Source organism: Cnephaeus nilssonii (assembly GCF_951640355.1).
Source record: "Cnephaeus nilssonii genome assembly, chromosome: 6".
NCBI lineage: Eukaryota > Metazoa > Chordata > Mammalia > Chiroptera > Vespertilionidae > Cnephaeus > Cnephaeus nilssonii.
Window position 1 is genome coordinate 49310304 of NC_137077.1, and position 22008 is coordinate 49332311.

At 44.1% G+C, this 22008-nt stretch overlaps 1 protein-coding gene across 7 annotated transcripts in view; it reads left to right on the plus strand.

The window, feature by feature from the left end:
* Positions 1-22008, plus strand: part of SCN8A (sodium voltage-gated channel alpha subunit 8) — a 178651-nt gene that overhangs the window by 107688 nt on the left and 48955 nt on the right. For 5 of the 7 annotated variants that reach the window (XM_079774836.1, XM_079774837.1, XM_079774835.1 and 2 more), the window contains 3 exons: positions 4801-5163; positions 11619-11751; positions 19672-19910. In XM_079774836.1, coding sequence (XP_079630962.1) covers positions 4801-5163; positions 11619-11751; positions 19672-19910 — 735 coding nt within the window. Of the gene's footprint in view, positions 1-4800; positions 5197-11618; positions 11752-19671; positions 19911-22008 lie in introns of those variants that run through there. The other 2 variants (XM_079774841.1, XM_079774840.1) reach the window with 2 other exon arrangements.

A 22008-nucleotide genomic window follows, 5' to 3' on the forward strand; every position in this document is an offset into this window, starting at 1 on the left:
ATGTCCATATCCTCTTCTTAAAGTCCGAAAGCCACGACTTGCCTCTTTGCACATGGCTAGCATTCAGATATGTGTTGGACAAATAAATGAAGGACTTTTATAAAACTGATATTTAACCCCATCTGGGACTTCTCTCTGGTCTGGAGCCAGCTGTCTCACCTTTGCCTCACCTTTCTCCTAGTTCAGCCTTTTTTGGGGAAAAGTATGATTGCAGCTTTGTTGTAATCCAACTTTTTACTGGCAAACCATCACTGAGCTAGTTAGTGCTGTTAACACTTTGCTACTGAATGGTCTCTGATTAATCCAGACACTTTAGCACAGAGTTGTACTGATTGCTCCATAGCTCAAAGCATAAATCTGGGCTTCTGAGAGGTCCTGCTTTGCATGAAAATGTTCACTTCCTCTGATTTCCCATCTGAGAAGAATTGTCGATTTCTACAGGCCATGGCTGACTGCCAAGACTTGCTTAGAAGCCCCACAAGGTAGTAATAGTCTTTGTACCAGGACTTTTCTGCAGTTTCTCTGATTTTATCTGGAAGAATGGCTGAAGAAACTGAGGGCTAGAGAGATGAACTAACTTGTCTAAGGTTATATAGCTAGTAAATGTTAGTGTCGGCATTTGAACCAGGTCCCTCTGACTGCAGAGCAAAGCTTGTGTCTGTAAGCCCTACAGTCTATAATCATCCCCTTCCTACTCACCTCTACGCGTGCATGGTCATCTCTTCTCTTGGCTTGACAATGAATGTGGCTTCAGTTTCCCTCAGCACAGTTCAGGTGCATATCAGTGTCCTTCACTGCCAGGTCTTTGGCACCCTCTTGAGACATCTGCCCAACCCATCTCCTACCCATCTATAATAATAAAATTGTAATATGCTAATTAGACTGGACAGCCGAACGACCTTCTGGACGTCCTTCCGGATGAAGCTGCAGCAGCGGGGGCTGAGGCAGAGGTGGTTAGGGGCGATCAGGCAGGCAGATGAGCAGTTGGGGGTGATCAGGCAGGCAGAGTGGTTAGGGGCGATCAGGCAGGCAGGCAGAATGGTTAGGGGCAATCAGGCAGGCAGGCAGAGGTGGTTAGGGGCAATCAGGCAGGCAGTTAGGCAGAGGTGGTTAGAGGCGATCAGGCAGGCAGGCGAGTGGTTAGGGGCAATCAGGCAGGCAGGCAGTCAGGTGAGCAGTTAGGAACCAGCAGTCCTGGATTGTGAGAGGAGTGTCTGACTGCCGGTTTAGGCCCAATCCTGTAGGGCAGTCGGACATCCTCCGAGGGGTCCCGGATTGCGAGAGGGTGCAGGCCGGGCTGAGGGACCCCCTACACCCCTCCATTCACAAATTTCATGCACTGTGCCTCTAGTTTCCCTATAAAATTACTGCTGTGTTTTTAGGGCTTAGGACAGTTTATAAATATTAGGTTGAGTCCATTTTTGCAAAGTATTTTGATTACTGTATTGCATCAGTTCTCTCTTTCTGGTCTTAGGACCCCTTTGTATTTTTAAAAATTAGTGAGGACCTTAAAGAGCTTTTTAAAATCTGCTTTTATTATATTAGAAGAAATTATAATTAAAATTTTTTTAAATATTTACTGATTTATTTTAAAATAATAATGATAAAACTGATTACATTTTAATACAAGTTGTACATATTTTTGTAAAAAGTAACTTTCTCAGAACAAAAAAATTCGTGGAACTTTGACACTGGAGGGGCCCAAGATGGCGGTGTAGGTAAATGCTGGTCCTCACTGAGAAGGGGTATTTAGAACTTAGGTACTTGACTGGATGGGACAACTTACCTTCGGACATACCTATTAAGATCTTGCTAAGCCTGGCTAGTGTGACTCAGTGGTTGAGTGTTGACTTATGAACCAGGAGGTCATGGTTTGATTCCTGGTCAGGGTACATGCACATGTTGCAGGCTCAGTCCCCATGGGGAGCGTGTAGGAGGCAGCCAATCAGTGATTCTCTCTCACATTGATATTTTGATCTCTCCCTTCCTCTCTGAAATCAATAAAAAAAATTATTTTTTTTTTTTAAGGAGAGATAAAGCATGTGTTTAAAGAACTGTAGTAAAAAGTAGAGAGTAAGTACTCTGAAATGGGCTCAGTACTGTGGGAAGATTAAGGAAGTTTGTAGAGGAGAACCAAGAGGATTTCCACAGCTGAACAGAGTGGAAATGGAGAAAATAAAGATCTAAGGGCAGTGTGCCTGAGTGGCAAGGTATATGAGGGGAAAGAGTGAAAGATAAATGAAGAAAATAAATTGGGTGTTAAAGGTGATCATGGGATTTAGCAAAGGAGCCCAGGAGTGTCTGTGTCCTGTCTTGACCTGGCCACATTTCTCTCTGGTGAGGCCCTCAAGGCAGTGTCTGTAAGCACTACAGTCTATAATCATCAACCAAGGCACAGTTTATTAACATGTAAGCGTATGCTCTGAACCTCAGTGTTCTATGTTAAACTCAACTGAACAGGTAGGTAGAAGCTCAAGGATGCTGCCTGTCCCCTCTACAACCAATCTTGGGGTCTTACTGTCTTAATCATGTTCGTACTCTATATTTTAGGTGCTCTACTCTGACATTGTAGGAGCCTGCTGGCAGGGTAGGGACTGCCCCTCCCAGTGCTAGCTTCATTCCTAGAGGCTACTTGCCTGGAAGTGTGCCTTTCCTATGCAAAGCCCTTATTTCCCAACCTTTTCCTTTTATCTGACTCTCACACATCAAGTCAGTATTTCCCCTGCTCTGAATCCCTCCAGGGCCAGCTACTGGGCAACTGGGACCACGCCTATAGCCCAGAGCCTGCCTGGAATTACTTAAACCAGTGGTTGGCCGCTCTGTTGACTAATGAGTTTGCCGACCACTGACCTAGACTCTCGATTCCAATAATTACAGGCTGTTGTTATTCCTTGTGATTAAGCCCCTATCCCAGTGGTCGGCAAACTCATTAGTCAACAGAGCGGCAAACCGAGGCTCGCGAGCCGCATTTTGCGGACCACTGCCCTAAGGTATAAAAATCTTTGAGGTGCCAAACAAAGGGACAATTGAAAATATTAGTATCTACAAAGTTTTCTTTAATCCAGGAAATGTAAATCCATCGTAAGGCTTTCTGAATTTATTTCAGACACACTTCTGCTAAGAGTGAAACAGAGTTATAGTCAAGGGTAATGGGATGTTTTAAGTTCAGGAGCCAGGTGGTTACCACTGGGATACATATTAATAAATTTATTTTTAAAAATTAGGTCATACTTTCTCCTATGAAAATAAGTCTGATTTGGCCAGTCGCTCTGGCAGTGAGAGCATTAATAAATTTAATGAGCCAAATCTATGGCTTTGAGGTTTTGATGAAAATATTTTTAAAGCATGTGATAAGGTAAAATCACTTTATTAAAAAAATTAATGTTGGCATTGATATATAGAAATTAACAATATTTGGGTTATTCTAATCTTTTCTGTTGGGTTAAATAAGATTCCTTTAAGCAAAGGAGTAACCCCTATAAGAGTAGCCCATATAATTATTAGCAATAATAAATAAAGCCTTTTTGGTATTCACAGAAATCAAATAATTCTAATAACTAGGTAGTAAATCCTTTGGCAAGTTGGGTATAACAAGTCTTTGCTTTTAAAAAAAATTAAGAGGAACTAATTTAATTGCTACCAGTAAATCCTTAAAGTGAATTTTATATGTGAGGGCATATAATTTGACAAGAGTTCAAAGAAGTGAGTAACATTACTGTAACAAAATTCTTCTGTTCTAAGATACTGTTTATGTTAATAAGGTTTCTCAGCACTTAAATCGAGTATTAAAAAGGGGGGAGGGGAGTTGATATTGGGCCATGTTTCATTCTAATAATAAGTAATACTATCTACAAATATTTACACACCAAAAACACCAATTGAAAAAAATCTCACCCATCTCATTAAGAGATACATTTTTTGTAAAATTTTTAAAGCTTAGTAATTACTTACAAAGTATATATTTATGTATCTTGGTCAATTGTGTTAATAGACTAATAATTCAGGAGGGTTTTTAAATTTCTCAGAGACTCGTGGTCACGGGAAAATTAAAAAATTTTTAAATATAGTTTATAATTTTTTGCAGAAAAGTATTTAAAGGTGATCAGTAAAAAAAACAAAGTATAAAATATACATTAGCATAAAATTCTCTAGGGAATGTAGAAAGGAAATACGAGTTGAAGGAGAAAGAAATGAGGGAAAATTTCTAAGTGGTAAAGAAGAGATTTATTTTAAAATAGCAGTGCTGAGAACTACATAATTTACAAATATGGAAACTCTTGGTGAAAAAAAAACTTCATGCTGAGTTTATAATAACGTGGAAGGGAACATAAATAATTTCCAGTTGAACAAAAATGCTTGAAGCTCACCGTTGGCATAGCACGTGACCTCCAGGCATGTCCTCCTTCGAGGACTGGCACGTGGTACCCACTTCTGCATTCTTTGTGCCGCGTGTGGCCTGAGTCTCACTGGGGCCAATGAAAGGCGCACTCCGTGTATGACACAGACCTGTTTCCCGGCGCTCTGGCCACAGGGAGCATGAGGTGAAGCCTGGTTTCCGGGATGGAGGGAACAAGGAGTAGAATTTCTCAGTGGTTGCCTGGTTTAAAGACAGGTGTGTCTGCAGGCTGTGGGGCCGGGAGACGTGGGTGATCATGGGGACTGAGCAGCAGGAGGGATGTAACCTCCCGGGTGCTTTCTGGAAGCACCTGCGCTCTGACCACTGGAATGCAGGGATGGGCCAGGCGGGGGAGGGGAGCAGGCTTTGCTCTGACCTGCCATTCTCTCTCTCTGCCCCCACAGTCACTGCTCAGCATCCCGGGCTCCCCGTTCCTCTCCCGCCACAACAGCAAGAGCAGCATCTTCAGCTTCAGGGGCCCCGGGCGGTTCCGGGACCCGGGCTCGGAGAACGAGTTCGCGGACGACGAGCACAGCACCGTGGAGGAGAGCGAGGGCCGCCGCGACTCTCTCTTCATCCCGATCCGCGCCCGCGAGCGCCGCAGCAGCTACAGCGGCTACAGCGGCTACAGCCAGGGCAGCCGCTCCTCGCGCATCTTCCCCAGCCTGCGGCGCGGCGTGAAGCGCAACAGCACCGTGGACTGCAACGGCGTGGTGTCCCTCATCGGCGGCCCCGGCTCCCACATCGGCGGGCGTCTCCTGCCAGAGGTGAAAATAGATAAGGCAGCTACCGATGACAGTGTAAGGAAGTACACGGACAGACCGAGGCTAGGCATGGCCGTCGCCCGCTCCCTTCCTCGCCCTGCTCTGCTCATTCCTGGTCTCTCCCCACCCGCTGCCCCCCATTCTTGTGTCTCCCCCCTTCCCCCCCCCCCCCCCCCCAGCCATTTCTCTCCTGGTTTGTTTCTATTTCTCTCTTCAGCCCTCCCTTCCCTCCCCCCTTTACTCTCCCTTTCCCTTTTACTTTATTATTTGCTCCATTTTCCCCATCTTTCCTTGTTTCTGATTATTCCTCTTCCTCCATTAACTCCTTCTTTTATTTTGCCTCCTTTTGTTTCTCTCCATCTTTGGAAGTCTCTATCTGCCTGTCTGTCCCCTCTCCCCCCCACCTGCTGTGACTGAGTGCCTCTGGCAAGCGGACCCTGCCCAGGCGGAATGAGAAGCATCGTGCCACCCAATGACCAAGTCTGAGCAGGTTTAGAACGACCATTGCTTCTGCCGGCCACGTCCTCGCTCCTCCTAGGGAAACAGCTTGGACTTTAAAGCTCTTATCTTTCCATTTTAAAAAGCAGTGTAGTTTTGAATAATGTTCTAAGAATTGAGATGTGATTTTTCCAAAGAGGAGTGTGCGTACAAGATGCTGAGGGTGGGAGATGTACACCAGGGAGAGAAAGGCGAGGAGAGGTTAAGGAAGACACCAGACCTGGACCTAGACATCAAAGGGACTGAAATGGAAATAAATCAGAGGAGGGGGAAATAGAAGGTTGGGGCAGGCACACATGGTGTACGGGGGAGGAAGGGAAAGGGAAGCAAAAGATTAATTTTAAATGTAATCAAATGTCAGGCTCTGGAGGAGTTGAATATAATAGCTTCACAAAATCTCTTGTCTAGGGGTTCGGATAATGGCTCTCCTCTTTGGGAAAACCGTCTCTTAACATTTCTTTAAATTCTAAGCTGTTTATACCTTTTTTTCTAGTTTTAAATTCTTATAACCTCAGTGATCCTAATCCTTCTTACCTCTAATTCCTTAACTTTCCTCAGTCCCTCCTTAGCTGTATAAGTGCCCTGAGATAGCATGTCAGTCAGTCTGTTTTGTTCTAACACTTCAGTATCCTCTAACACAGCATGAAGATAGCCAATCCTTTAAGTAGCATGATGCATGTGGGGAGGAAAACTGGACAATCAAGGATGGAATTATTCAGGATGACCTGTTTTTAGCAGTTGTTAGCTGTATAGCGATTCAAAAGGCAATCAGGATGTATTTGAAATCGCCTTTTCTTTCCCTGCCTTTTTATTTAAAAGCAAAATACTTTCCCCCTTACGTTTGTATAGCTCTTTACAAGCTGCAAATTACTTTTACATGTATAATTTAATTTGTTCTGAATAAAAATTCCATAAGGCTGACAAAATGGAGATAGACTATTATTCCTGTGTTTTAGGTGGGGAAGCAGACCCAGGGAATTTGTGCTCCTTGAGAGCCAGAATCTTAGACCTTTCAGAAACCCCAATCTGATGTTTCTCAGTTCATTTTAATGTCTTCTCTGCATAGTCACATAGCCATTGCTCTTCTGGAAAACTGTTTATGGAAAACCAGCAATAATTGCTCTAGCTGGCTTGGCTCAGTGAATAGAGTGTCAGCCTGCGGACTGAAGGGTCCCAGGTTCAATTCCAGTCTAGGGCACGTACCTTTGTTGCAGGCTCAATCTCTGGCCCTGTGTGGAAGGCAACCAATTGATGTGTCTCTCTCACATCGATGTTTCCCTCTCTCTACCTCTCCCCCTCCTTCCACTCTCTTTAAAAGTCAATGGAAAAATATCCTTGCGTGGGGATTAACAAACAAAAAAACAAAACAAAACAAAACAAAAAAACCCAGAAGAAAGTCAGCAATAAAAGGGACAATAATAATAACAAACAGTGGTTACACAATCCCTTCCAAACCAGATAGTTGGTCAAAGTAACTGTTATAAATTATTATCTTTAAATTTAATTTGTGTTTGATTTTCACTAATTCTATGTCTAGAGGTCAATTTGGGGCTCCACAATTAGATTGATAATTATATTCTCTGGAAAAACAAGCAATGATATCAAAGAGAACGAGGGGGGTCAGCATGGACAGTAAAGTTGGGGCAATTCAGATGCTGAGAACCAAATTAAATATTAATATCCTGACAGTTCTTAAAAATATTTAAGCTCAGTAATACATCTCGTTTCTTCTTTGTAGAGGAGGTATTAGAAAAGGTGCCGAAGAGGGAGCTTGGGCTCAGCTTACGGCAGAGGAGCAGGTTTGGGGGTTTGTTTTTGGTTTGGTTTGGTTAGCAGCTTCTGTTGTACTGTGTGGGAGAAAAATTGGAGAGGCAGTTGAGCAGATGGCTGTGGAATGTAAGGCTTTCTGCACCTCCTTGCATTGTAACGACAGAGCTCTGCCTTTGGGTGATTAGAAGCCTACGCACTCAACACCCTGTGAGCACTTAGGAGATTCTTTGCAGTGGTCCCAAAGTGATGATGGTGACAGACTTGAGGATTCCCAAGACAAAGCGGTCAGATCCCGAAGTGGAAGGAAGATGAGGTAAAGAGAAGTCTATCATGCCCAAGGGCTTCATAATTAGGAAAAGCTATTTTGTTAGAAGCCATCAATAACTTCCTAGTTGTTAATGGTGTGACGAAATATCTAAGTTTCATTAATAGGCCAAAAGACAAAACAAAAACAGAATGCATATAGTTTGTGTGTTGTATCAGATCTATATGAAGACAAACTGCATATAGAAACAAAAATGACTGACTAAAATTAACAGTAGTTGCCTTTGGAAGGGGAAAGTACTACTTTTTGTCTTTCTTATACTTTTCTGTTCTTTCCAGTTTTCTACGGCGGGCATAGTATTTATAGCTACCATATACTGAGTTCTTTCTACACTCTGCTAAGCACTTCATATGCATGATCTCATTTAATTCTTATAACCACCTTATTCGTTAGGTGTTTTATCCTATTAACAGATGAGACTCAGAGATTGAGTGACTTTTGGAAGTGGAACTTGAACCAAGGTCTTCCTGATGCCAAAGAGAACTCTGACTGATTAAATATTAGCTCCTTTTGGGAAGTGGGAAAAACAGTCATTTATCTTAGGACACAATATATTAATAATGTTTATATGCAGAACAGGCCAGATGAGCCATTAATACCTCTTTGGGCTAGGATGTAGCGATTCTTACTCTCAAAACATTTTGGATGTGTCTACAGCCATGGATTAGCTTGTCTTCACCTGAACCATTAGAGTGCCTCCAGTTATAAACAAATGCTTTGTGGATCGGTCTAGTAGCCGCTGATGGTTTACAAGTCTCACACAATATTAATGTTTAGGCTATGCCACATCTGTGTTTTTTCTTCAGGATCAAATTAAGAAATATATTCCTTATAAAAAAAAGACATCCAGCCATCATATCATCAGAGTCTTGTCAAAAACTATGTCACATATTCATTAATTATTCTCTTGTGATTGAGTGGTGATTTTTTTTTTTTGATAGTTTAGGAATTTCTACTTTGGTTTTTGGTGAAACAGAGGATAAGGGGACTTTTCCCATGTCTTCATCTCTGAGCTGGAAAAGTAGGTGAGAATCATAACTCTTCACTCATTAAGAAGGCAAATGCCACTGACAATCCAAAATCAAACGTAATTCAGAAATTCTGACACATTAGCTTGCAAGTGTACAAACATCTCATTTCATGCACACGGCCCCTGCCCTATGAGATAGATACCCCAGTTGTCTGCATTTCACTGAGGAGGAAACCAAGGCTTAGAATGTACTTGGTTGCACAGTAAGCAGTAGAGTTAGGATTTGAATCTAACTGCTGAGTGTTAACCATTAACCGTTATACTATACTAACTTTAAAGCCCAAGTTCTTTATTTACTTGTGTGATCCTGAAAAATTAACCTCTCTAAGCCTATTTCCATACCTGTAATAAAAAGATAAAAGGGCCTTTGTTATAGGGCTATTGTGAACATTAAATGTAATAGCATATAAAATGTGAAGCATATTATTGGATCCATTCTTGGTATTCAGGTTCTTCGTATCCAGTTTCTATTTCTCTCCCTATAATTTTTTGGACGTTTTAGCCCTAAAAAGTAGACAGTGGGGTTTCTGCTGAATTGCTTGCCTTGGAGAGGATGGGGTTCCTTCTGAGATTCTAAAGATCCTTTCTCTGAGAAGGAGAAATAATTGTACAGTTATTTTAAAGCAAAACACTACAAAATTTTGAGAGAGACTTGAACGGAGATAAATGGCTAGATTCCAAGGCCACTTCTAAAATGCTCTAAATTTTAGCTCCAAGAAAGGTGACTGGACTGGATGTTAGATTCCCATGATGCATTTCCATCTGAATGCAATTTAGAATCAATAGCAAGTTGAGCCTCCTTAGAGCTGTAGAAATTGGGCAGAATCTATTATTTGCAGAGGTTGCAGAATAGCTCTTTGAGGACAGCTACAATTTAGGAGGTTGGAAGTCAGTGGCTAGATGTTCTAATAAACTTTGCATTTGGGTTAAGAGAAATGGAACAAATATATACTGGGCTTACATTTCAAAGAACAACAGGAAGGTTCTCAATTTCTTCCTCTGTTGCTGATAGTTTTGTACCAAGGCTCCTTAGAAGCTGAATTTTCAAAAGGCAGAGGCTCCTGACTTTTTCAAAAAGTCATTCATCCTCCTCCTCCTCCTTCCCCAACAAAATGAAACAAAGTAAAGAAAACGTATGTATACACCTCCATTTACCAAACACAGAACCTGAAAGGAGAGGGAAGAGGATGGGAAAGTGCGTGTGATCTTTCCTCTGGTCCTTGGGTCTCATCCTAGGTGAGAGAATCAGGCAGCTGGACCAAAAGCAGAGGGATACCTCACAGAATCCCGAGCAGATTCTGGGTGGAAGGTGGCTGTGAAGATGCTTTCTTTACGTAGGAGGGTGTCTGCTGCAGGTTTTCTTCCCTTCACTTGGCTGTAGTCTGACCCGAGAAACAATAGCCCATGTTGTTGGTGGGAATGTAAAATGGTGCAGCCACCTCAGAATATAGTTTGGCAGTTACTAAAAAAAAAAAAAAAAAATTTAAACATAGAGTTACCATATGACCCAGCATTTCTCCTCCTAGAGATATACTCAGGAAAATTGAAAGCAGGAGTTTACACAAAAACTTGTACATAAATATTTATAAAATTATTATTCTTAATAGCCAAAGAGTAGAAACAACCCAAGTGCCCACCAACTGATGGGTGGATAAACAAAATGTGATACATTGCTACAATGGGATATGACTTAGCCATAAAAAGGAAGGAAGGATTGATATGTGCTACCTCTCCGGAGATCATTATTTTCTTTTTAAAACTGGTAGGATCATTCTGGTACGGATCAGACAGATACTTCTCTAGCTCATACAGTCACGTCTCTTCCCTGGCCTTCGGCGATGGTGCCTTCCTCTGCCCTCTGATCCTCACCGTGGAGGGGGCAGCCAACTTTAGGTGGATAACGTGTTAAAGTGGACAACATGGTTACTAGAAAGCTAGGTTTTAAGCCATCCCATTGAGCCTGGTCTGATGTAGAATATGCAGGTTGGCCCAAAGAACACAAGCAAGGAATATGAAGAAACCATCTACTGTAATCTAATTGACATCGTGAGGAGCCAGTGGGATAGTGACCACTATGGAGCATGCAAAAATATTTTGTATAACAATATAATGGTACTTTCTGCCCTTTTTCTTTGGTTGGGGATTTGAACCATGCAGGTTAACTCATAAAATAAAATTTTAAAAAGACAAGATAAACACATATGATGCAATATATCTAATTAAACCAGCTAAACCTTACCATGCTTCCTTACAGTGGCTTGGAGGAGATTTGGGGCAGAACTTGCTAACATTCAGTTAGGCCCAGATTTGGCATTTGGAAGCAACAGTTTGGTAGAGTGATGGTGCCCCTACCCGTGGAGGAAACAATATTTGTAACTCTCCGTGTGATTAGGGACATGGCCCTTAATGAAATTTCAAATGACTTATTCTATGATGTGGTCCAGTTCTAGTCAGATGCTGCGGATACGAGACTAGGACAGGAAAAGTCAGGGTCTGCTTCTGATGGCATTGCCCCAGGGGACCTGGTCTTTCTATTCTATGTTTGGAATTAAGCAGATGAGGTATTTGGGTCCCAGCCAGACTCGGGTTCATTGTAGATTTGTACAAACTTAAATGACTTGGTCTTGTCATCTATAGAAGTAAGGATGGTCTGTGGCCAACTTATAGCATTCTTCTTCTTGAGGTCAATAGGATTGATTGCAGGAGTAAAGTGAAAAACTTAAGGAAGAGCATATGTTTCTGCTCACAGTCTGGATTATTGATCTGGTAAGGCCCAGCCTGAATGCTTATAAGACTTTACTCACCCATTTGCTTTTTTTTTTTTTTTTTTTTCAGGGTACAACTGAAGTGGAAATTAAGAAGAAAGGTCCTGGATCGCTCTTAGTTTCCATGGAGCAGCTGGCCTCCTATGGGCGGAAGGACAGGATAAACAGTATACTGAGTGTTGTTACAAATACACTAGTAGAAGGTATGGGCCCTGTGATGTCAGTCCAAGCTGCTGAGATACAAATCTGTAGTGTGCTTGATAAGTATAATGCCTGTCCCTTGGTCTGAGTTTTGCAAAAATTGCCTCTAAACTTTAGGAATAGTGTGCTAGTCCTAGAAACCAGCATCCCAAATCTGCATGCAGAGAATCCAATAAGGACTTCAGAGCTGCTGCCAGCATTGTGCACAGACAGATACTAAGTATGAAGGCGTGACATAAGTGTGAGCTAGAAGATCTGAAGAAGTCTCTGTAATTGTCATCACGAGGAGCCAGTGGGGTGATGTAAGGCATAAAGGAATATAGACTGAAGAACTGTGAAGATAAAGGATGATGGAACCCCCTCACCCCAAAACATACCTTCTTCTTTTCCTTTTCAGCTACTTACAACGCTTGTGGTGTTCCCTTAAGGATGAATGTTCTGTGCATTTTGATTGCGCCTAATTCTGCCTCTCTTCAAGCACCCTCATGTAGCCATAAATACATTCGATGTGTGAACAGATACGCTGAAACCCCTCTTCTCCAGCACTGTGCCAGCGAAAGAGCAGCCGCTGTTGAATTGTAGCATGCCTGCAGTGATGTTGCTGTCAGTGCCCGACCTCAGCATTAGGTGGCTCCTCCATGACACTGTGGGCATGCTCAGGAGCACCCGAGGAAGCTCCAGTTCCCACCGTCCCCAGCAAGTGCTAGCTTTCCGTCCAACTGTGGTCTGCATCCCAGGCTCCTCTTGCTTTCTTTAGAGGTAGATTCAGTGGCGAAGTTTTCTCTCACAAGATTCTGATTGATTCTGTATGAATCTTCTTCATTTGATTCATGGTGATTTAATTGACTTGTCCCATTATAGATCCAACTTTTTTTTTCAATTACAGTTGACATACAATATTAGTTTCAGTTATACTACATAGTGATTAGACTTTACATAACGTACAAAGTGATCACCTGATAAGTCTAGTACCCGTCTGACACCATACTTAGTTATTTCAACTTATTGACTATACTCCCTATGCTGTACTTACATCCCCCTGACTGTGTTTATAACTGGCGCTTTGTACTTCTCAATCGCTTCATCTTTTTTCACTCAGTCCCCCAACTCCAGTCCCATCCAGCAACCATCAGTTGGTTTTAGGTACCTATGAGTTTGTTTCTGTTTTGTTTATTCATTTATTTGGTTGTTTCGATTCCACATATAAGTGGAAATATATGGTATTTGTCTTTGTCTGGTTTCTTCCATTTAGTATAACACGCTTAAGATCCATCCATTTTGTTGCAGCTGGCATGATTTCCTTCTTTATTATGGCTGAGTAATATTCCATTGTATATATATATGTACCACAACTTCTTTATCCATTCTGTTTCAGACTATTCTTGAGGCTTCAAATTGCCTTCCTTCAGAGTTCAAACACCAGACTAACCAAACAATAGCCAGAGTCCCTGATATCAGGAGACTCAAAATGATCCTGGTGTCCTTGGGACAAGTTATTTTTTGAGTCATGGAGTCATTTAAGACCAGCACCACTTTATGAGTGAGTGTGTGTGTGTGTGTGTGTGTGTGTTGGGCAGGGGTGTCTGCGGTGAAGGGAGAATTCCTAGAAAGGATCTTCCTTGAAGTGTTTACATCCGCACATATGGGCAAGGAGTTACACTTTTCCCTGCCTAATCTGGAGAACGTATCAGGTAAAAACAATACTGAACGAACTGCTTTCAGCCACTGAACAACTTCAGTTATTCCTGTTTTCTTTCCATCCCATCCGGGTCCTTGCCGACGGAACATATTTAAGCTCTTTGTAGCTTATACTTAAGGTCCAGGTGTTAACTGCAGATCAGAACAATTTCAAGATAAGAAACACTAGTGTAAGAACCTTGGCTAATTTTATTCTTCACTTGAACACCAAAACAAGATTTATCTGAGTATCTATGGCAGCTGAGAAAGAAAACGAACAACCTCTAACAGGCGTATTTTATTGGCAAAGACATTCAGAGCAGGAGAACTATCGAAGCAATGCAGCAGTTTTTTATTGATTACCTCGGTGACCTAGCACAGGGCTTGGCAGAAGTAGATGCTCAGAAGTGCTTGTTGAACGGAATCTTGCTGAGCTTGGAGTGGTGGGGAGTGTTGGTGCGGCAGGGTTTCTGCTGGAGACCTAGTACTTTTGTCCCTGTACTGAGTTAGATCCAAATCATTGGAGCTTCACTGCCTTTCTCTACTCCTTATCTTCCTCTTCTCCCTCTCCTCTTCTTCATCTTTCTGTTCTGCTCTACTCGTTCTCCGCCCACCAGCACACGCATAAAATAATAATAATAATAATAGTAATAAACAGCAACAACCCTGGCCAGTGTGCCAGTGGTAGAGCATCAGCCCACGCACTGAAGGGTCACTGGTTTGTATCTGAGCTGCAGGTTCGTTCCCCCACCCTGCTCAGGTGCGGGAGACAACCAATGGATGTGTCCCTCTCACATCGATGTTTCTCTCCCTCTCTCTTCCTCTCTCTCTCTCTCTCTCTTTCTTCCTCCTCCTTCTCCTCCCCCTCCCCCCTCCTCCTCCTCCTCCTCCCCCTCCCCCTCCTCCTCCTCCTTCTCCCCCTCCTCCTCCTCCTCCTCCTCTCCCCATCTTTTCCATCCACTCTTTTAAAAAACATACCAATAGAAAAAATATCCTTGGGTGAGAATTAAAGAAAAAAAAATAGATGCAAGGGTAGCTCAGAGGAGATGACTGTAGTTGTGTTCCTGGGTAAGAGGCCATTTCAGTTCTAAGCCCTGAAGTTCACATCACTTTTACCTTTACTGCCTGTTCCTGCTCAAACATTCCTCCTATCCCCTCTCCTAGTATTTGACTCCCTTTGTTAAAACTGATGAAGACAGCTGCTATAAGCAAAGAACGAAGAATGGCTGGAGCTGAGTACTGTGAAGAGGGAATTACGGACCTTAAGAAAGATCATTCCTTTTTGACTGCTGGTCCCTCTGGACTAATGGTTGCTAGATCGCTACAATGTGAAAAGCTAGCATTGAATGAATAATTGTCCCTGCTTTCCAGACCTTCAGTTAGGAAGCCCTGACATTTTAATCCAAGTATTTAAATTATTATTATTTAAAATAAAAGAAACAGGCTCCTACCTACCTAATGGTTTAAAACCACAGTGGAGCCCTAGGGGTTTGGCTCAGTGGATAGAGCATTGGCCTGCGGACCAAAGGGTCCCGGGTTCGATTCCGGTCAAGGGTACGTACCTAGTACCTCGGTTGCAGGCTCCTCCCTGGCCTGGGCTCTGGTCAGGGCATGTGCAGTAGGCAACCAATAGATGTGTTTCTCTCACATCAATATTTCTCTCTATCTTTCCCTCTCTGTCTCTCTCTCTCTCTCTCTGTCTCTCTCTCTCTCTCTCAAATCAATGGAAAAATATCCTCAGATGAGGATAAAAAAATTTTTTTTAATAAACAAAACCACAGTGGAGAATTCCAGAATTCTGTAAATAATGAGAGAGTCCTACCTGCTCTGCCTCACCCCTATCCTGTTGCCGACATGCTCACCAGGATCCAATAAACTCAGCAGAATTCAGTCAGGGGAGCCATCAGCTTTGGGGATATTTCAAAGGCCTGGAGGTGGGGTGTAGGCAGAGAGTAGTGTAGTTTCACTTCTCAAAGCAGAAAAGCCCTGGGAGAAGGAAGGGTAGAGAGTAGGTGATGTAAGAATGAGGACGTAGTGATGGTACTTGGCGTTATTTATTCTCGGGTTAAACAGTTTGAAACACTCCCCTATAGAGGTAGCTGGCTGTAGCTATTGCTGCCACAAATGACTTACTCATTCATATATATATATATATTATACTAGAAGCCCGGTGCATGTAATTCTTGCACGGATACGGTCCATAGGCCTGGCCAGCAATCAGGGCCAATCGGGGCCTTCAGGCTGCCGGCTGCTGGCTGGGGCCTTCCTTCCCCGGCTACCAACCAGGGCCTTTCTTCATTCCGCGCTGCCCCCTGGTGGTCAGCACACATCACAGTGAGTGGTCGAACTCCTGGTCGAACTCCTGAGGGGACACTTTGCATATTAGCCTTTTATATATATACTAGAGGCCCGGTGCACAGAATTTGTGCACTGGAATGGAGGGGAGGTCCCTAAGCCTGGCTGGTGCCCTCTCGCAGTCCGAGACCCCTCGGGGGATGTCCGCCTGCTGACTTAGGCCCACTCCCCGCAGGGAACAGGCCTAAGCCAGCAGCTGGACATCCTTCTCGCAGTCCAGGACCCCTCGCTGCTTACCACCTGCCTGCTCGCTGCTCCTTACCGCTCAGCCCGCTACTCCTTGGCGCTGCTGCGGAGGCAGGAGAGGCTCCTGCCACAGCCACTGCGCTCGCCAGCCGTGAGCCCAGCTTCTGGCTGAGCAGCATTCCCCCTGTGGGAGCTCACTGACCACCAGGGAGCAGCTCCTGTGTTGAGCGTCTGCCCCCTGGTGGTCAGTGAGCATCATAGCAGCCAGTCATTCTGGTTGTTCCGCCATAAGGGTGGCTTAGGCTTTTATTATATAGATAGATTGATTTCAGAGAGGAAGGGAGAGGGAGGGAGAGATAGAAACATCAATGATGAGAGAGAATCATTGATCGGCTGCCTCCTGCACGCCCCCTACTGGGGATCGAGCCCGCAACCCGGGTATGTGCCCTTGACCGGAATTGAACCCGGGACCCTTCAGTCTGCAGGCTGACACTCTCTCCACTGAGCCCAGCCAGCTAGGGCATTCTTACTCATTCTTTTATTCAACTGACAAACGTCAGGTGTGGCACAGTCACTTCTCTGGCATCTCTCTGCCTTTCCGGTGCAATGGTAAGCTCTGTGAGGATGGGGACTCGCGTTCATCAGCGTTTTCCCAGTGCCTCGCGAACTATAGGTGCATAAACGTTGTTGAATTAAATTGAGAGAAGCCCCTGCCTTCAGAAACCTCATGGTCTGCCAGTGCCACCATCTCGGTGGAATTATGAGGCCTCTCTGGAAACAATTCCCAGTAGCCCTGAAGTTGAGACCTGCAGTACCCTCTCTGAAAACATTCGGAAGCAAAGTAAGGAAACCCCACAAACCTTTGGACATCTCATCCCCACGTTAACCCATTCCCCCAAATCAGTTACTTCCCCTATTCCAGGCACGTGAGGCCAGTAAGTTTGCAAAGTTGTGAGTTGCTTTATACACTTCCTATTCATCCAGTGATCTTTTTTAGTTCCTAACACTCTACACTGTCTTACTTTTGGTGAAATGAAAAAAATCCTGAAGATCTACCCTTTGCTCAGTAAAGGTGGTTAAGAGATATCTCGTATCCCTCTAGGAATCTTCTTGGTGCCCCACAGGGCAGAGAAACCCCTCTTTGCTGTCTGGTAAAGACTTGGAGCCTAGTCTATATACTGTATATAAAAGCCTAAGCAACCGTTATGACTGGAACAACCAGTTGACCAGCCGCTGTGATGTGCACTGACCACCAGGGGGCATACGCTCAATGAAGGAGTTGTCCCCTGGTGGTCAGTGTGCTCCCACAGCCAACCTCCCCCGGTCCCTCCCCCTGGCCGGCAAACCTCCCGCGGTCCCTCCCCCCATCTGGCAGGCCCTGTCTAGCAGCTGGTAGTCCCCAGCGGCAGCCAGTAGGCCCCAGCTGGCCTGGCCCCAATAGGCCCTGATTGCTGGCCAGGCTTAGGGACCCCACCCGGGCACAAACTTCATGCACCGGGCCTTTAGTTCATTATAAAACATTACAATTGTGTCAACTGTCAGAAATGTGAACAGTAGCTGCTTCAACCTCCACATGTGTGCTGTGCTGGTGAGCAGCAGACATTTGGAGATGGGTGGAGGTAAAAAAAGAAACGGAACCAGATTTCCAAATATGTACTACAAGAATTTATGGAAATAAGAGAACCTTTTCATTTTATTTTTTTTTTTTTAGGAGGGGGGAAGAAAACTAAATTTACCTTGGAAACGGAGGGAGTTCTGTGAAGAAGACGCCAAAGCAAATTTTCTTCACAGACTTCCTTTCCCACGCAGACTCCCACATGGCGCTTACTGTGGCCCTTAAATCTGAAAAACCAAGGCAACCATTTTCTTAGCAACCAGGGAGCCAATCAGAAACCCAACCGAAGCCCCCCATCTAAAATAAAGCCATCACCACGGACACCATCCAACTGGTTGGAACAGGGAAAGTAGCCCAACTGAAAGTTTCCATCTTGTTGGTGGTGAAACGTTGGGAAACTTTCCTTTATTCCATGAATGATTTGGTTTTGTCAGAAGAATTGGGCAGGGATAGGGGGTGCCATTATAGCCAACCCTCTAGAACCAATACCGTGCCTCTAAGGATCGTCATGCTGACAGGTTTGCGAAGTTACATCTCCTAACATTCTCCTAGATCAAGATCCTCGGACTTCTGGAATCCTAGCTATTCTGTTTCACACTCAGTTTGAGGAGAGCTTTGTTCTGTATGGCCTCGTGCCTCGGTGGTTGTGGCTGCCCGCTGAATGGCTCTCTGCCTTTAGGGTCTAAGCATCCTTTTTGATCTTTGCTTTGTAAACGACCTTAGAGATCATCTAGTCCAATGATTTTCAGACTGTGTTTATCAGAGTCCTGGGATTGGGGAAGTCCCTCAGGAAAGGAATAAGTCCATTGGACTGGCTCCAAGCTCCTCTTCTTGTCTCAACTAGAGCAATTCCTGGTTTATGTATTTTACCTATTGGGGCTTACATAAACTCTTGTTTGGGAGAAAACAGGTTCTGTTTCAAAAAGAGACAGAAAGAGAGGGATAAGACAACGAAGGAGAGGAAGAAAAAGGAAAGAAGAAAGAGACCAAGGGAAGGCGAGGGAAGAAGATGAAGCAAGAAGGAAAGGATGAAAGCGGGAAAGGGTAAGAGAGGACGAGGAAGGAAGAGAGAGGAGAGATGAGAAAGGGGAAGGAAGGGAGAAAAGGGAAAAGGAATGTAACCTAACATTTCTAAGTGAATTGTGAATTGTGAACTCACTGACGTATGCTTCTTTGAAAACGTAAGAACACATGGTGGCTTGGTTGACGATGCTGATTCTGCTGTAAAGTTAATAACCATAGCGAATATTTCAGCAGCACTTAGTATATGCGAGGGCAGCTATGGCACGCTGGTGCACCGCAAGAATTTTTAAAACATGCATTCTCTAACTATTTAATCAGGGCACTGACCTCTTTTCCCTGAGATCAGTGGTTCTCAACCTTCCTAATGCCGCGACCCTTTAATACAGTTCCTCATGTTGTGGTGACCCCCAACCATGAAATTATTTTCGTTGCTACTTCATAACTGTAATTTTGCTACTGTTATGAATCGTAATGTAAATATCTGTGTTTTCTGATGGTCTTAGGCTCTACAGCAGCGGTTCTCAACCTGTGGGTAGCCTTAGATTATCAAATTAAAAAATGACAACAGCCAACACAATGATAACTGTCCAGTATGATCAGTTAACCTTTTTTTTTATCAGATCAGAAAAATATATATCATTTGGTGTACCACAGAATTTCAGTAATTGGCTTATGTGTGCCATGGGGTGAAAATCATTGCTCTGGGGTCTTCTGAGGCACTTTATTTTAGCTCATTTAATTCTCATGGGAAATTGGAGTCGCTCGCTCAAGTTCCCACAGTTAGTGTCGAAGCCTGTTGAGATTCCAGAGGCTACGCTCCTGACGGCTCTGCTGTGCTCCCAGAGCAGACAGGCTGAGTTTTGTTTATAACTAGATCATCATCATTAACAGGGAAGGGACCTGGTACTGATCCTGCCTCCTCTCCTTTGGGAAGGAAAGCGGGGGGACACAGGGAGAGTGCGCTGGGTCCTCCGGGATCCGCAGCGATGATGCCGGGAGGATCCGCAGCTGTCTCCTTTGTGCCCACACTGATCGAGGGGCCACCTTTGTTCTCTACTCCCTGCAGAGCTGGAAGAGTCCCAGCGGAAGTGCCCGCCGTGCTGGTATAAATTCGCCAATACTTTCCTCATCTGGGAGTGTCACCCCTACTGGATAAAACTGAAAGAGATTGTGAACTTGATCGTTATGGACCCTTTTGTGGACTTGGCCATCACCATCTGCATCGTCCTGAATACACTGTTCATGGCGATGGAGCACCATCCTATGACGCCGCAATTCGAACACGTCTTGTCTGTGGGAAACCTGGTAAGATAGAGCGCCATCTCCCAATTTTGTGATCTGAGCATGTGTTGCCTGTAGGACGTGTTTTTCTGATACTGAAAGCAGGGGGTTTAGTTGAAGAGAAAGTAATAGTTCATTGGAAGACAAATGCTCCCACATAGGCCGTGGGTCCCAGCCGCTTCTGCTCACTGTTGTGACCCCTGGGCTGCTCCCTCCTCCCGCAGAATTGAGGAGACGTCCTTTCGGAGCTTCCGGCACAAAGCCAGCTGTGGTGACAGACGGGGAGGCATGGCACAGGCATGGCACAGGCTTCCGTAGCCGGAGCCAAGGACTTCTGGGTGTTCTTCTCGTTGTTCTTCTCACACTGATTCCTGCATTGGTCCAGCCAGTCCCTTCCCCTCTCACCCTCAGGGACAGCACCACAGCATAGGGGGCGCTTTTAGTGCATTCAGTGTAACTGCAAATTGGCCTGCACTGTCACAGTCATACCCAGATGGGGACTGGCTAGGGGACATTTTTAACTCTGGGCTGGTTTCCTCTCCAGCCCAACTTCCAGGCTGTCATCCAGTTTTCATTAGTTGATCTGTGCCAAATTTATTTTAATGTTAGCTTAAGTCTTATATTTCATTTATGATATTAATTAGAAGATAATATACACTTTTTAAAAATAGATTACACAGTGGATTCTGAGGTCAAGTAGTTGTGATTTGGGGATTATCTGTTTTACTTCTTTGGTACAAAAATTAGAGTTGATTGAATTTTTATAGATAGTAAAGAATTAGTTGGAAAGAATCCTCTAGGTCAGTGGTCGGCAAACTGCGGCTCACGAGCCACATGCGACTCCCGAGCTGCGGTTTGCCGCTGTGTTGACTAATGAGTTTGCTGACCACTGGATAGGGGCTTAATCACAAGGAACAACAACAGCCTGTAATTATTGGAATCGAGAGTCTAGGTCAGTGGTCAGCAAACTCATTAGTCAACAGAGCGGCAAACCGAGGCTCTAGGTCATCTCTTTATTCTTTAGGAGTTGCAGAATAGGCATGTCTAATCTAGTTGTTACCATTTAATTTGAGCATAATCTCTGCCTGGTATTTGTTTTTTCCCCCTCCCTTCCTGCCTTCCTCACCCTTCCTCTTCCTCTCCTCCAACTCCTCACCCTCCCTCTCCCTATCCTTCCCTCCCTTCACCTCTGTCTCACTCTTTGTCTCTTTCTCTGTCTCTGAAAACACATGTGGCGAAAGCGATCCTTTGAGCCCATTGAGTTCCCTGGTACACACCCAAGATGATTCTGTGGTCTTTCCAGTTTCCATGTCTAGGTTAGCTCAATCCTGATGTGAACTCATATGCAGCCTGATGAAATACCCATAGTTGTTTTTTGTTTGTTTGTTTGTTTTTAATCCTCACCTGAGGAGTGAGGATATTTTCTCCATTGAGTTTTACAGAGAGTGGAAGGGACCGAGGGAGCGGGGAGGGTATGTGGGAGTGGAGACGGAGAAGAGAAACATTGATGTGTTAGATGTTTCTAACATGGGTTGATTGCCTCCCACTCATGCCCAGACCAGGGCCGGGATTGAACCTGCAATGAGGTACATGCCCTTGACGGGGAATTGACCTGAGGGCCAACACTCTAACAACTGAGCACTGGCCAGGGCTGAAATACCCATAGTCTTGAACTAGCTGTCCAGGAAATGTGGTCACTGGCTCTGAAAGGTGCCTCACGTGAGCTTGCTGTATAACTGGCTGGCCCAGGGGCTTGGCCATCAAGCAGAATTTTGAGTCAGTCAACAATATTATATACATACAAGTTTTATTTTATTAGCCATGAGTTAAATAATAAGAAATATGACTTGATGGATTTTGTTGGTTGTTGGTGCTGCTGCTGCTGTTTTCCTTATAGCATTTTGTTTTTCCTCAAAGTCTTTACTTTTACTTGCTTTTTTTTACAGAACAGGTTCTCAATTTCCAAGGGAGTTTGAGAGACCTTTTCACCTATTACCAGCAGAATGGCCCTCAAACCAGAAAATAACATGATTTTTCCCTTTCTTAAAAACCTGAAGAGACTTAGGGCCACACCTAAATTACAGTTGTGAGCATTCAGAAGACTTGGCCCAGAACCATTGGT